This window comes from Geospiza fortis, unplaced genomic scaffold, assembly GCF_000277835.1.
Source record: "Geospiza fortis unplaced genomic scaffold, GeoFor_1.0 scaffold29, whole genome shotgun sequence".
NCBI lineage: Eukaryota > Metazoa > Chordata > Aves > Passeriformes > Thraupidae > Geospiza > Geospiza fortis.
In genome coordinates this window covers 2,242,120-2,257,776 of record NW_005054349.1, presented here as the reverse complement: position 1 = coordinate 2,257,776, position 15,657 = coordinate 2,242,120, and the positions used below count along the sequence as shown (strand labels likewise).

At 37.3% G+C, this 15,657-nt stretch overlaps 1 protein-coding gene across 2 annotated transcripts in view; it reads left to right on the top strand.

The window, feature by feature from the left end:
* The window catches only part of PCDH11X (protocadherin 11 X-linked), a 424,395-nt gene extending 409,188 nt beyond the window's left edge, over nt 1–15,207 (top strand). For both annotated transcript variants that reach the window (XM_031058828.1, XM_014307944.2), the window contains one exon: nt 10,636–15,207. In XM_031058828.1, the coding sequence (XP_030914688.1) occupies nt 10,636–11,027 (392 nt within the window). In that variant the 3' untranslated portion in view covers nt 11,028–15,207. The remainder of the gene's footprint in view (nt 1–10,635) is intronic.
* The last annotated feature ends 450 nt before the right edge of the window (nt 15,208–15,657 follow it).

Genomic DNA, 15,657 nt, shown 5'->3' with positions numbered 1-15,657 from the left:
TTATTTCATAGACAGGGAGTATTATTAGTAATACTTTTTAAAAATATAGTAAATTCTGAGTAGCTTGAGTTCCCTATGAAAAAGGGCATTTGTGTCGCCTAAGACAGAATTCTTCTTGCAGAGTTCTTGAGCAAGCAAAGAACAGAACAACACTGAAAAGCACTTGAGAATTAAGTGACTTGCAGAAGTCCTTGTGTAAACTATTGCCAGTGAGATTTACAACTGCAAAGTTCCCGGCCTAAAAATACAATTGCATTTATTTTTAAGTCACACTGTGCTCGACCATAAGTGCAACAGAATGCCAAACCTTATCACTTAAAGTAATAGCAAGGCACATGTCAGCTCTCAGACCCTCAAACTCTGCAGAAGGGCTGTTTCTGTGTGCTCAGTCTGCAGAGGATAATTCATTCCTTACTAGGGGGTATGATTTCAAGAGCTGAGAGCTTTAACTAGTACATATGTATAGGGTAGATTTAAAGTGATTATGGAAATGTCACCGCAGGACAATGCATTATTAGTAGGCCCTCATATGTTGTATGCTGTCCCCTTATGTTTGCTGATAATTAAAAAGCAGATTGGGATGTCATGGTGAGAATGAGTGCAAAATGTCCCTTTTATCATTTGCAATAAATATGAAATAGTGGTCTTGCTGTATCCTTCAGTGATTGTTCTATTTGTGTTGGTGACAAACGACATCTTTCTCCTTGCAATGTGCCTGCAGGGTTAAAGGACTTTATTATTATTAATGAGTCATTGCTCCAGCTGCCCAGAAATACAGGGAGTAGGAAACATAAGAGATTTAGACCTGAGTAATTACAAATGTAATTATTACCTTTCAAATTTCATTTTCATGGCAATCACAAGGTTGTTAATCAAACATGGCCCTCTCCACGTGCTCACACTTTTTGGAGCCTTTGTCAAAGGGATGAGCAGCTCCGTGGGTCCACTGAGGGTAGTCGGTGGCAGATTGACAAAGTGGTCTTGACAGAAAACCGCTGTGAAAAATTGGATGGAAGCTGCTGTGCAGCCATCAAGGAGGCTGTGCTTGAGAGGGCTCTCCAAGAGGAAAACCCTCCTGAGCTGCAGCCATATGGAGGAGAGTGTCCTCTTGGGGAGGTGGAACGGTGCAGTTTTACTCCTCCAGCCTGTCTGTCCTTCCTCAAGGTTGTTGGTTGTCATGAAGGGATCTAAAAAACACAGCAGAGCCAGCGTGCTGCTTTAGGGGAATTAAAAACCGTGGCCTCTTACCCTGAAATATTTATCCTCATCACTCATAATTAGGGATTTTTAAGTTTTGAGGCAGAGCATAAGGTTTATTCTCCTGCATTGGTGGCAAGGGCATTGCAGGGAATTCAGAAAAGGGGAATTGTGACGGCGTTCACAGGGGTCCCAGGATGAGGGAAGAGACAAGGATCTGACTCCATGTTTCAGAAGGCTGATTTATTATTTTATGATATATATTATATTAAAACTATATTAAAGAATAGAAGAAAGGATTTCATCAGAAGGCTAGCTAAGAATAGAAAAAGAAGGAATGATAACAAAGGCTTGTGTCTCAGACAGAGAGTCCGAGCCAGCTGGGCTGTGATTGGGCATTAATTGGAAACAACCACATGAGACCAATCACAGATGCACCTGTTGCATTCCACAGCCGCAGATAACCATTGTTTACAGTTTGTTCTTGAGGCCTCTCAGCTTCTCAGGAGGAAAAATCCTAAGGAAAGGATAAAAGATGTCTGTGGCAGGGAATAGCTGTGATTATTGTTAGGCCATGCTGCTGATGCCATGGAATATAAGCAGTGCTGTTTTCCCAGAACCACAACCTGGATTGATATTTATTGTGAAGTGTAAAATCTGAGGGACAGCTTTAGAGAAATGAGAACATTTCCATTCAATAATGCCATTTCTTCATAATATGAAGGCCCCTCATATTTTAAAGAGATAAGTGAAAATGAATTAAATAGAGAAAATGGGCACTACCTGGTACCACACTTTATAACCCCAAATGTAATGTGAATCAGCACTGTCACAAAGCATTTGAATTTTGAAACTGCATTTCTGATGGGAAAATTGTTTTGTCAAAAAACCCTCAGCAAGCTTTATTTATACATTCAACTGGAATGAATTAATACTGTTGATGGTCCAATAAAATGTAGAAGCTATCAGCACTCAAAAAAGCATAGTGTGTTACATAGATATCAGCATAGGTAATCATTATAAAAATGTTTAGAAGTATTTGAAAATAAATAGGGTATTCATAGTAAAAAAATGTTTTACTAATGTTCTAATAAAGAAATATAGTTTGTTTGTTTTTTTCCCCTTGAAATGCAATTGGTCACCACAAAAGGTACAGAATATTTTTAGACTGTTGTAGGTTTGTTTTGGTTGCTGCTCTAGTGATCTTTGACTTTAAATTTCTGTTTGTGTATATCTGATGATGAAAACACAATTCAGAACAACTTTTACTGGCTATCTTTTAAGTTACCACAGGAGATATCTGTTTACTAGCTCATGGAGCATTTGGGCATTTTATGACTCCCTTTTGAAAATTAATGTTTCATTTAAGTGTCTGAACTGTGACCAATTGCCCACAGTTGTTCAATTACTTCATTTAAAAGATTTTTTTTAGCATTCTACTTTCCATCAAACTTTTGTTCATTTTTCACTGGGAAGTCAATAAAAAGGAAGGCAGAGCCCCACCTGGAATGGAGATACACCAAGAGGCTGAAGTGCACAGAGGGTGTGAACACAGACTTTTGAGGGGTTTCTCCCTTGAAGGAGCTGCTGTGTGTGAACAGAACTGAGCAGGAATTTCTGCTGATCCCCATCCTCCTTCCCCAGCCCCTGAGCTCTGCTGAGCCCCCAGTCTGCTCCTTGGCACACAGGAATCTGGGATTAATTGGGATACAGGAATATTGATATGTTCATGTGGGTCCTTTGTCAAGGGTTAGTGCTACTGACCCTGTCCTACCCAGAAATTCTCTGCCCTGTGTCTCTTTCTGGCACCCATCCCATCTCCAAGCCCAGATCTTTGTTCTGATGTATCAGAATTTTTGATTGATGCATCTGATTTTTTGATTATGCAGCCTAAACTTAGGAAATGTATTTTCTTCTGTTTCCACACCTGAGTTTATGTAGATTGCATAGTGATTCTTAGTTCTCTTTATGAATCCTTACTCTTTTGGGATATTTAGTGACTTTCAGTAAAATCAGTAAGCTGCCTTTCCTTCATGGGCACACATAATTTTATTTGAAACTTAAATCTGAAAAATTATGTATAGTGTTATATTCTGTGTAAATTCTCTGAAAAGTGACAGCTGAAGCCCTTTTTTATTCAGCACTTTATTGTAGGATGTTGTGTTTATTACAGGAATTTTACACCAGTAGCAGAGCTTAATATGTATCACTTAAAATGCATAATCTTTGCAGGTATGGGGGAAAAAATGCTAATTTCACTCTTTACTATGTTTCCAGGTCGAAGGTTATTGCTGGAGTATAAACCATTTCTCACTATGTAGTTTCACCTTGTTTAATTGATTTGAATTTGAATTTATATTCCATGTTAAATAATGAACCATGTATTAATAATTAAGAAGGTTCAGTACAAATGGGAAGCAGTTAATTAAATATTAAATAAAGCACATTGTATTAGCCAGTATTGTAATCAATATATTAGATTTTAGGTTATCCATTTTAGATGGTCATTTTACTTTACTAGTTATAGTTAAAATTCTCATTGAAAACTCAATATACACTTTATAGGCCAAGAAACATGCAGCCTTTTAAATGACCATATTTTTTTCCATAAATATCAGCAAAACATGGGCATAAAAGATGAATTCAATTGGACTGTTGGAGCAATAAGGGTCACCGCCATCTACTCCGTCACACCCGTGTTCATTAGGCTGCAAAAAAGAGTTTGCAGGAGGTTTGGGGGCTTGGCTTTGTTGTAGTCTTTTTTTTTTTTGTTTGTTTTTTGCTTTCTTTTCTTTTTTTTTTTTTTTTTTTTTTTTGTGAAATCTCTTTCTGTGGAAAACAGTAATTATTGAAGCTGAACTTTTTACAGGAGCATTGCCTTTAGACCATATCTTGGGTATGATTAGTACAAGATTGAGGTTATAGTCAGAATAGCAATGAGGTAACAAAATGGAAGATTAATGTGCTTTATTTGTGGGCTATTGTTTGTGAGGGAAAGATTCACTTCACAAGAGTAGTTAATGAGACAGGAATTACCAGAGGCTGACTCTCTTGTCCTGACACTTCCTCCCTTTCCTCTCTCCCTCACTTACTTTCTTTGGCCATCTTTAATAATGTTTGCTTGACTTGTTGAATTCAGGAGCAAAATCCTCGTACCTTATCCCATCATTTGGATTTCATGAGAAGTAATTTTTATGATTAAATTCAAATTAAAACCATGGGTTTTAGGACATAAACTGTTCACTGGAATGGAAGCAGAGGTGATTCTTGCAAGCTACCCAGCACAATCTGGCAAGTCTAGGAAAGATGTGATTTCCCTTATGTCCATTGGTTCCTCAGTCAGAACATCTGGAGGATCAATCTTCCTCTGATTTCTCACAAGCAAAGCAAGTTCTGTACATGCAGCTGAAAATCAGAGTGGTGTGTCCTACTTGTTCTTTGAGTAAAAAGGTTCCAAGGGTAGAATTTAAGTAACTCTTTTAGGTTTTTAATTTATTGAGACGTATACAGGAAATAAAATATTCATAGGGAACTCCTCCCAAAGGCATTTTATTATTAAACCAAAAAGCTAGAGTATATTAGAGCAGCACTCATTTAGGGTTTCTGTATTCAAGCTTCTTCCTCCTGACCTTATTAAAGTAACCCAGTTTACACTAACTACTATTCCCCCCTCCCTTTTTTATTGTTAATGACATTTCTGTTCTCCTCATATGGTGGAAACCTCTAAATGATGTTACTCCAGTGGCCACTTTTGGCCACCAGGGTAATTCCGGACGATAATTTCCCCACATTCCGCTTGAGTTCCTGCTTAGATTTAGTACCACATTTAGTAAATACACATGGGCACAATGTGGTGGGAGAGCCTGACCCATTCCTTAGGAACTTCTGGCTGAGAGGAGGAGTTGGGGTTGTCATCTCCATCACTCTGGGGGTTCCTGCTGAGCAGAGAGTGCTGGAGCTGCACTGGGAGCTGCTTCAAACGAAACGCTTCAGTAAACGAGAGGCACTTCTGGATGCTGACAGAACAGTGTTGGCACTGCAAGCCATGTATTCATATATGTGCTGTGTTGTGAAAATATGAAAAATAGCTCAGCAATGGCATAATTATGGGCAATTTGCTTAATTGCTTGCTAATTGTTGCTTGCTTTATTATGAAACAAGAGTGTTCTAAATGTAACACTGGATGGTTTGCATCCAAAATGTGTCAAATTCAAAACTGGCTTTTCATTAAGACTTCATCTACATGGCTTTAAGATTCAAGCACTCTGTATTCTGTGGTTTAAAGGTTTTCTCTTTTTTTTTTTTAATTAGTTTGGAAATTTTCTTGGCACAGTTTCAATGCCCCTAAACCTGCATTGGTATAGTGTAGTCTGGTGGTTCCTGAACTTCTAATGGATCTGAGTACTGAACTTCCAATGGATCTGAGTACTTTGCCAATGAATGCATTTACAAATGTCTTTTGATCTTTGCTACACATGTGGGTAAAGGTGGAGATCTTTTAAGGCTTCTCCAGGAGCTCATGCTCTAGATTGTCCAACCCTCAGGGAAGCACATCTTTCTTTCAACACATTTGGATTTTTTCTTTTAAGGGATATGTACAATTCTGAAAGTTTAGTCATTTTGGAAGAGCTGCTCTCTTCTTTTTCAAACAACATATCCAGATACAAGCAGAGGGTTAGACCAAAAGTCCTTTCCAGCCTAATCTCTGTGGTTCTGTGGTCAAGTGATGACTTTCATGGCAGAGTGAGGAAAGCTCTCTTGATGTTCTTTTAGTAGTACGTGTCTCTTTTAAGGCTGGAGGGAAAGGGTTGAAAAGAAAGTGTGTTGTCTATACACCAAGTATGTGCTTCAATTATTTTACAGGTATTTTCCAACCAAAATGATTCCATAATTGTAACTTTTCAACATTCTGAGACTGCTGGTAACAGACTCGTACCAACAGCCTGTCTTGCTTTGAGAATTTTCCACGAGAAACAGTCTTAAAACTGGAACGTGATATTAAGCTGAAACTGCCAAAAAATTGTGCTACATTTGTAGACTGAGAAGGAGAGTAGCTCTGTTGAGATCTTCAGTTTTCATCTCCAAAAAGCAAAGAGGAGAATTAACATTTTTATTTAGTACCTCTAACGTCCCGCTCAGACTTTATATCTATAGGAGTTCTGGTCAAAACAAACAAACATACCTTTTTTTAGGTATTTTTTGTAACTGTTTTGATTGAAGGATAGCTATCTGGCAAGGCTAAAATTCCACATTTTCTTGAGTGAAGGTAAATATTCTTGAAAATTGTTTTGAACTGTAAATTATGAGACTATGGAGCGATGAAGAAAGTCTTTTAACTGTTGTGCTTTTAGTTATATTTGTCAGTTCTGATCTAAACATTTCTTAAGAGCTGACAGACACTTTCTTTAAAAATGTTCTTAGTTCTTCAGACAATTAAAAAAAAATGCATTCCTAAAAAAACCTGGAGTTCAAATCAAAGTGGTAAACTCACATGTGCATGAGTGTGACCTATTATATGAATTAAAAATTCTCTTTTGCATTATTTGTATGCCATGTTTGAAGAGTCTCCATGTAGTATGGAAAAAGAATATCTAAAATTGAGGATTTATAACTGAGTGAAGTAAGAAATTAGTCACACTGCTAAGAGTTCAATGGAATATACTCTTTATTCATAATATGTGGGGAATATGCAAACTCCTATTTCCATTTATAAACCTGTCATGTCTTGTGTGAGAAGATGGTACCAGACACTGAATTTCACTTGCAAGAACCATCATTTCTTCTGAAAATATTCAGAGGCAGCTGGAACTTTCTCTTCCTTGATGGGTAGAGGCAGGTGTCAGAGGTGTTTCCTTCCCCTGATTACTTATCAGACTATGCAGAATAATCGCCTGCACTACTGCTTTGGAATGAGAGGGAAACTTTCAGAACATTAGGTTGTCACCCACATTTAGAATGACTTGCAAAGAAACAAAATGGAAGGAAGCTTAAAGAGCAGCAGCCAGAAGGTGCCGTGGTCAATTTGCAGAGCCCCTGATAAATGACCACTTGAACACTGAGCTGCACATGTCCCACAGGTGTGGCTGGAATGATATGTAAGGAAAACAGAGAATGGGTTTGACAAAAAGGAAATCTGTTTCATGGCCTGGAAGAGCAGGCAAATATTAGATAATGCTCCATGAATATTCATTTTCCTACGGTTTGCTCTAGTTTGAGTTATTTTCTGAGAGTCGTTGCTTTGTGGGTGTGGGAAGTTGTTTGTTTGTTTGACTTAGAAAAAGGTTTTTTTCAAAGTTAAGGGAAACTCTATATTTTACATGATATTAACCATAAGCACTGATGAAAGCTTACTCTGACAACAATATTGAAATGAGATTAAAAGAAAGATTATGACTTCTACAAAAGATGTTTCTTCTAAACAATCCTGCATACAAATGACTTTTGTTTTAGAAAACCTTAACTTTAAAACAAAATAATTTGAATTCATATCTTAGGATTGTGTCCGGGATAATTATAAATCTTTGGGGTTTTCTTTCTTGTGTTTTTGGTTTTGTTTTTTTTTTTTTTCTTTTGGTTTTGTTTGTTTGTTTGTTTGTTTTGTTTTATTTTGTTTTCTTCTTTTATTATTTTTTTAATAAAACTAAAACTCAGATTAAAACATCTCTCTATTAACAGAATAAACAAGATTCTACGAATACTCTTATTCTTAACATGGCAATATGTTCCAAGTCTCCAGATAATCTGAAAACATGTAGCAGAAAATTACTGTCCTGATCTCTGAAATGGTGTGGAGACTGTTTTATTCTTGACCTTTTTTCTTCCACAGTTGCCTTGGCCAATGTTAAATGTTAGATTTTTATTGTCAAATGCTCCCTTTTGCTGTTTCAGCTTTGTGTACTCTCTTACTGTAGCTTGAGAAAAACAGTACAGTAAAAGTGTTGTAACCACTTGCTGGGAAGAGCTCAAAAGAAATAAGTATTATTTCCAAATAAATAATTGTGTGTTTCACATTTTAACTGAATTAATAGCATTTTAAGGGTTTGTTAATTAATGCAAAGAAAAGATCAGTTTCTCTACAAAATGGGGATAACTCCACACACTGTCAAGGTTGTACCTGATTTCAGTGGATTGCCTTCATCAGAATAGAAGCAAACCTGGATAATTAAAGAGCTTAAAGGACTTGTATATACTTAAATTTATGTCTCTAATAGCAGATAGTAGGACACAGAAAGATTAGACTAATCTACCACTAGAAACTTTTCTTTTTTGCAGTAACTATAGACTTCACTGAATTATTTCCATATTTATGTCTCCTAGTGCCCATCAAAAGTGGATTAGTATTGCAGCAGCAAGGTGCCAAAGCTTTGTCAGGATTAAACTGAAAAATACTTAGGCAAAATGACTGAGGACATGTTGAAATGCCAGCAATACACCAAAATAACATTTATAAACAATCACTCCTCTAGCTGACACGTACAGCATCCTGAAGGAGAAATAATCAAGAGTAGAGCATTCATGGTATAACAAGCAGCCAGCTGTCTTCTTAAAAAATGGTAGATTTTTAAAAAATGTATCCTGGTTTGGACAGCAGCATTATACATTTCAATGCCTGAAGGAAAAAACTTAATTCCTTTGTATTGAGATGTAACATGGAAATAAGTGTTTGTGCTCTGCAGCTTTACACAGACTTCAACATGCAAAATATTTGTTAAAACAGAAATGCAGCATCTGTTTAAACATAAAGCTCAGAGGGTGGGAGGCTCCTACTCAGCATTCTCATTGCTATAAGTAATTTTTGTGGCATTCCTTCTCCAGTGCTTATGAGCCAGAATCTGATTTTAAATGCTATTTTCATTAAGACAGATATTAAAAATATGTATGTATCATTCATTGGGAAGTTTTATGAAGAAAACACAAGGAAAGACCCAATCAGATATTCTTCTGATGTATTTAACCATGTACACAGGAAGAGAATATAAAATTAACGCTTGCAATACTAAAACTATTTTGAGGAATCATGTGTAGAAATTTAATTCCATGAATTTTTAATTTACCTACCATGCTAAAGCCACAATTTAAATGAAGCAGATCAAGAATAGTTATGCATTACATATGAACATCTTTCAGATTTAGTAGTTTACTTTGCCTTTGAACAAATTAAAATTTCTATAATCCTTTTTCAAGGGCACAAACCTTGCATCTACTGAAGACATCTGCTTTGATTGCTCACAAAATATAGAGGTTACATCTTCTTTTGCTGGTACTCTTTGATTTTTCAAGGTGTCCAGTATCGAATGCATGGAGAAATCACTTCTCTTTAAAATAGCTGTTACACTCTTTCATTCTTATAACTCTTGAGTGCATCTTTGAGGCCATCTTTGGACCATCTTTGGCTAGTGCCCAATTTAGAGTTTCTTGCCTTAAGCAAAGGAAAACAATAAAAAAATCCAATTTTAAGAGAAAATTAAAAAAAAAAAGTTCCTTTTCTTTCAAGTAGTTCTATGCAAATATCTAAAGTAATGACATTATTTTTTTATAAAGTTTTTAGCTTTATTACAGAAATGACAATAGTAAGGAGTGAAAATATTATTTTAGATAAATGGCTGGTGCAGAGGACATAGTCAAGTTGTGCCAGGGGAGGTTTAGTTTGGACATTAAGAGAAAATTTCTTCATTGAAGGGGTCAGCAAGCATTGGAAGAGGCTGTTTAGGGAGCTGGGGGATCCTGGGAGCATTCAAAAATCGTGTGGCTGTGGCACTTGGGTTTTTTTCAGTGTTGAACGGGGTAGTGCTGGGTTAATGGTTTAACTCAATGGTCTTAAAAGTGTTTTTGAACCTGAGCAGGTGTATGATCTAGAAAATCAAGTGTATAAAGGCTTATTATAAAGCTTTAATGATGGTGTGAACTGCGACAAAACTGTGGGCCCCAACATCTGAACCTTCACGGAAGCTCTGCACCTTTTCCTCCCAAACCATGGCCATCACTTTGGGACAGGGATTGCTTTGTTGAGGAGGCCTTCTCCTCCAAAAATGGGGCTATCATTGTAGGATGGGAATTGCTTTGTTGAGGAGGCCTTTTCTTCCCCAACTGTGGCCATCATTGTAGGACAGGGATTGCTTTGTTGAGGAGGCCTTTTCCTCTCAAAATGGGAGGATGGGATGGAATCCCCATTGTTGTAGGGTGGGGATTGCTTTGTTGAGGATGCCTTTTTCCTCCCAAACTGAAGTCATCATTGTAGGATGGGGATTGCTTTGTTGAAGAGGTCTTCTCCTCCAAAAATGGGGCCATCATTGTAGGATGGGAATTGCTTTGTTGAGGAGGCCTTTTCCTCAACTGTGGCCAGCACTGTAGGACGGGGATTGCTTTGCTGACCTTGATTCCTTCTGTGTGTCTGTCCTCACACCCCTGATGGTGTCTTGTGTTTCTCCACCCTCGCAGCTATCGAAGTGAACCTGCAGAAAGCTCTGGCCGAAGCCTCTGAGAACTGCACGCAGGAGTGCCTCATCCTCGGCCACTCCGACAACTGCTGGATGCCGCCGGCGCTGACGCAGTTCCAGCAGCCCAACCCCTCCTTGCCATCGTTTGGCTTCCAGCAAGGCTGGGGCCGGGGGGCCAGGCCCGAGGGACGTCACACTCTCGGGAGGCCCCTGCCAAAGGACGACAGTGACAAAGGCCAGGCAGGGCCCAGGCCCCAGTTCTACAACACCTGCGAAAGACATTGCGCCACCGAGGATCCTGTCAAGGTCATCCCCCTGGCAAACTTCGCCGCGTCCCACCCGGCGCCAGGGGCTGGCAGCAGCAGCACGTTTATACACGAGCACCAGCTGTGAATGCAGATGTGACAAATCCCCAATTTCAGGCTTTAAGTGTGACTGTGGATGGTCACGGCCTAGCGCCGCTCCTCGGGCGCGTACAAACTCGTTAGGCTTGTGAATATTTGTGTATATAGAATCCTAAAGCTGAAAGAGAAAATCTAAATCCTTAGGACCTGGTTGAAAGGTGTTTACTGTAGTTCTTGGTAAAATCCAGAAAATGGGGAAGAGAACCCACAAACCAGAAACAATCAGAAGAAGAACAAAATCCTGTTCGTTTTCTTACATGGGCCATGTAGTGCAAATATCTGCCAGCAGTTCTTTCTCCCTTTGAAGGCAATTCCTTAGTACGGTTTGGGGAATATTGCAGTCTAAAAATAGCTTACTCAAATTTTTATTTGTTGTTATAATTTATAGCATATTCATAGATTTCATCTTCCATTTGCTTAGCTTTAGAGATCAAGTGAGCAATTTCTCATTTGATTGCTTGACCTAATAGAATTAATAAGATCCTAAAATCTAATTCCTCAGAAGGATGGTATATCTTCCCACCAAAATTTATCTTTTATATAATTAAGAAGGAGAATGTACGTGACAACTGATTTTTATTTTAATTTTTATTGGCTCAATGTACAGGTATTTATTCTCTGAAAGAATGCAATAGATGAAATAGAAAGCTCTCAACTAGGCTTTTCTGTGTGAAATAAACAACCTGACAATGAAAGGATATCCAAGATCAAAAATGGAAACAAATAACAAACAACTTTTTTTAATTTCCAAGATTTTACTTTCTATAATAATTCAAGGAACAATATTATACTTATTATGTTTTTTAAGCCATAAGTCTATTTCTCTTTTTTTTTTTTGGTCTGTTTTTTTTGTCTTGCAGAGCTTGCTTGGCTACTGTTCCTGTTAGTTGAAAATTACATGGGCACTGCTGAAAACAGTAGGAAGTGGGGTAGTTTTTTTGGCTGATGTGATGTTGTGGCAGCAAGCTACCGGTGTTTTAAAGAATATTTAGTAGTGATGTGTACGGCTTTTTTTACAGCTCTATTCACCTATTGTAAGTATCCAGTAAAAGTTTAACTATCATATTAGTTACTTCATCACAAACCTGTTAGATTAAGAAGTACTTGTCATTGTGGATTAGTTGTTAGAGGATGACTGATAGTGCTCAGCAAAGAAAGAAGGAACTAGGTAATGGAAGTTAGATTAATAGAAGCAAACCCTAATCATATTATTTGAAAAACTCTCAAGGTGATTCTCTTTTAAGAGGAAGGATTTTTTTCAGTATTCAGTGTTCTGGAGAATATATTCTCTTGGTAAATTCCACAGTGGATGAAAAGGAGTTTCCTTTCTTAGATGAAAAAAACCCATATTTTCTCTAGTATTTCCTTCTAGTACTTTGTTGGTCTTTAGCCATTTCATCATTTGCAGTGTGTACATACCAAGAAATTTTTCCTTTAAGAAAATGCATAACTTTTTTGTTTTATTGCTACATTAAGTGAGACAATCGAAGCTGTATGGAGGGGAAAAACAGTGTGTGAATATTTCCTATGGGTAGAGCTCTATGTAGGCTTCATAATGTAACTTAAATCTGTAATTTATAAACAAAACTGTGTGTAAAAATGCTGTAATATTAGCTGCTTGTAAAATTTACAGAAGTTCAAGTTGTTGAGGGTTTCCAATGAATGCTAAAAGAGCTTCTCTTATGTGCCCAGCAGGTATAAGTAGCTTTATATATCGCTGTCCCCACTGTAAATCTATTCAAACCACATTTAGATTTTATGTGCAAAATATAAAAAAAAAAAGCTTCACTTTTAACCTACTGATAGGGTTTAATTAATGAACATCAGATTATCTAATGGTGTACTTCTTTTGCTTTCTTTTTTTTTTTTTTTTAAGTAGTTTTCAATAATGTTTAGAAAAGATATGGCACACTGGCTTCCAGTTGCATGTCAATCCTGGAAAAAAATCACAATCCTTCGGGTACTGACACATCTCATTTCCAATGCCGGGACAATTAAAAAATTGACAAATTAATTCATACCTAAGTATACAAAGCCCTTTGTTTGCTTTGGAGATGTCAGGAGGAGAGAATTCGGCAGTTATTTTCAGGGATATGCAAAAAATGAGCTTATCTGTAGTTTACACAGATTTACCAAACATACTAATTGTGCAAATTTAGAATAATACCGGCAGTAATTCCTGCTATTGTAAGCAGAGGTTTTTAGTTTTTAGTACAGATGCTGCTATACCAAATGTTTACAGAATTGGCAGCTCCATTGGAAAACCCTCCGTTTTTTTTTTTGTTTTTTCACCTGCAACAGTTCTTTTAGGGATGAAAATTGTAACTGAAATTTCCTGGCAAAGAATTCATTTCTGCAATTTTAGGATTTTTATAGGAAAAGGTGAAGGACCCAGAATTAGTGAGGTTTTTTTTCATTGGTAGGGGAAAAAACCCAACAAACTTCACCTAATTTAAATATTTAGGGGTTACTTTGTTTTTTTGCCTAAGATAGAGAAGCCCTGCCCCTTCCTTTGAAAACAAACAAACAAAAACCCAATGAAACACCCAAACCAAACAAGAATAAAAAATCATCAAAAGGCATTATGACAATGAGTCTCATTATAAATATTAAAATTATATCCATGGAAATGTGTTTGATATTTTAAAATTAAGTCAACAAGATACAGAACAATAAATTGTAAATACACATTCTATCAGGAGATAAATCGTTCCCTCATTTTTATATATTATATCTCTAATATATAAAAATACACTTTTCTGAGTAGCATGTCAGTATCCAGAGGAATAATGTTACTAGAGACTCGTTACACATCTTGCCATATATATAAATAATTTATCTAGTACATAGACTGTATATTTTTGTGGTTTTTTTTTTCCTTTTTTAGTCATTTAACTTATTTTATCTTACTTGTGTGAATTTGTGGAGAAAACAATTCTATATACAATATACAGTACAATGCTAGTTACATGATTAGAGTTGTTCCATACTGTGTAACAATAAAGGAAAACCTTTGCCTTCAAAGTGATGTGTCACACAGTCAAGCCTAGATTATTCCCCCTCCAAACTCATGCTTGTTGCACTCCTGATTATTGCAAAAAAGACTATTTCCATATTGTAAAGCAGTCAATGCTAAAATAAAAAACAAACAAACAACAAAAAAATATTAAAAGAAAGAACCGAGTCAAACAGTTTGAAGTAAGAGATGCCGTTGCTTTGTTTTCCTGAGCTGTGCCGCATTCTGAAGTGTAACTTAATTCTAAAGAATAATTGAGCAGTGTGCCTGGCCAGGCAGAGCCTGCAGAGCACCTGCTCTGGGGTAGGGGCTGGCTGGATGCAGGTCATTTAGCTAATTAGCACGGCAATGAGCCCGTGCTAATAGTACCTGGGGGTTTATGAATGGCAGCTCCACACAGCGTCAGTGCTGTGGTGCTGAGCCCAGCCTTGGCATCCCTGGGCCTGGATCTGATGGGATTTCCATCAGGGATGGGAATGTGGCTCTGTGGTACCCTGAGCAAGCTGCACTCCATGGGGAGCCCAAAGCCACCACTATTGCCCTGCTCCCAGCATGTCCAGCCTAAGGCAGAGCTGAATATTTCCACTGGTAATGCTTGATTAGCTCAAGGTTGTTGGAGTCAAGCTGAGGTTTTAAACTTGGAAAATTTAAGCTTGGCTTTATTTGATTTCTCATGTTTTCCTTTTGCAGGTTGAATACCGACCCTTAATCAATGAGAAGCAATTAAATGATCACACTGCAGTTTACTACCCTGATTTAGCTGGGTAAATAAAAGGGAAGGAATTGGTTTGTGCAGACACAAAGTAAAGTTGAAGGCAAAGATTTTATTTGGTATACATAGGAAAATTGTGTATAACTTATGTTATCCCTAGTGAAGAAAGAGATTGACGATTTCTTGTAAATATTTGAGTTTGTATTTCTGGGAAATCTCCCTGCTCTGTGGCATACTACAGGATCTGAGAGTGAGCAGTGTATGTCTGTGTATTGAAACAGCCCTAACCACACTCTACAAATGATGCAGCTGGGCACCATATTCTACAGTCCAGCAGCATCTAAAGTCCAGTCAATTTGCAGTAGTTCTATTTCAGGTTTCTGTACAGCATGTTGTCTTGTTAATTACAATGCTTATTAATAAACTAGATCCACGAAAGCAGTTTTCTCCTTTGCACTGTTTTCTTTGGGTTTCTGAAACGTAAGATGTTTAAAAGTATTCTCCCAGCTCCCATTTTCAAGTGGGAACTTTCCAAATTTCCTTTTACTGGGAAGCTCCAAACTGTCAGAAAGTCAAGAAAATTTAACTTTATTTGCAGTTGCTTCAGCACCTGAGTAGAAGGCCTCTGGTAAGCAATAAAAATATTCACACAATGTGTACAGCAATTGAGTTTTCTATGCTCAGAAATATCTTCCATTTCTGTGCCATTTTTCTTTGTACCAAGCTCCCCCTTTGCACTATGCCTCTGATACATTTACTTATAGAAAATCATTATGAGCTGGAGGCAGGAGTGTTTATGGTGTTTGCTTTGTTAGAAAAGAAGCTATTTCTAATCGAGAGAACATGGTTAATGAGTTGTTGTTGGGCTAAAGGGATTATCCTCTCACCATG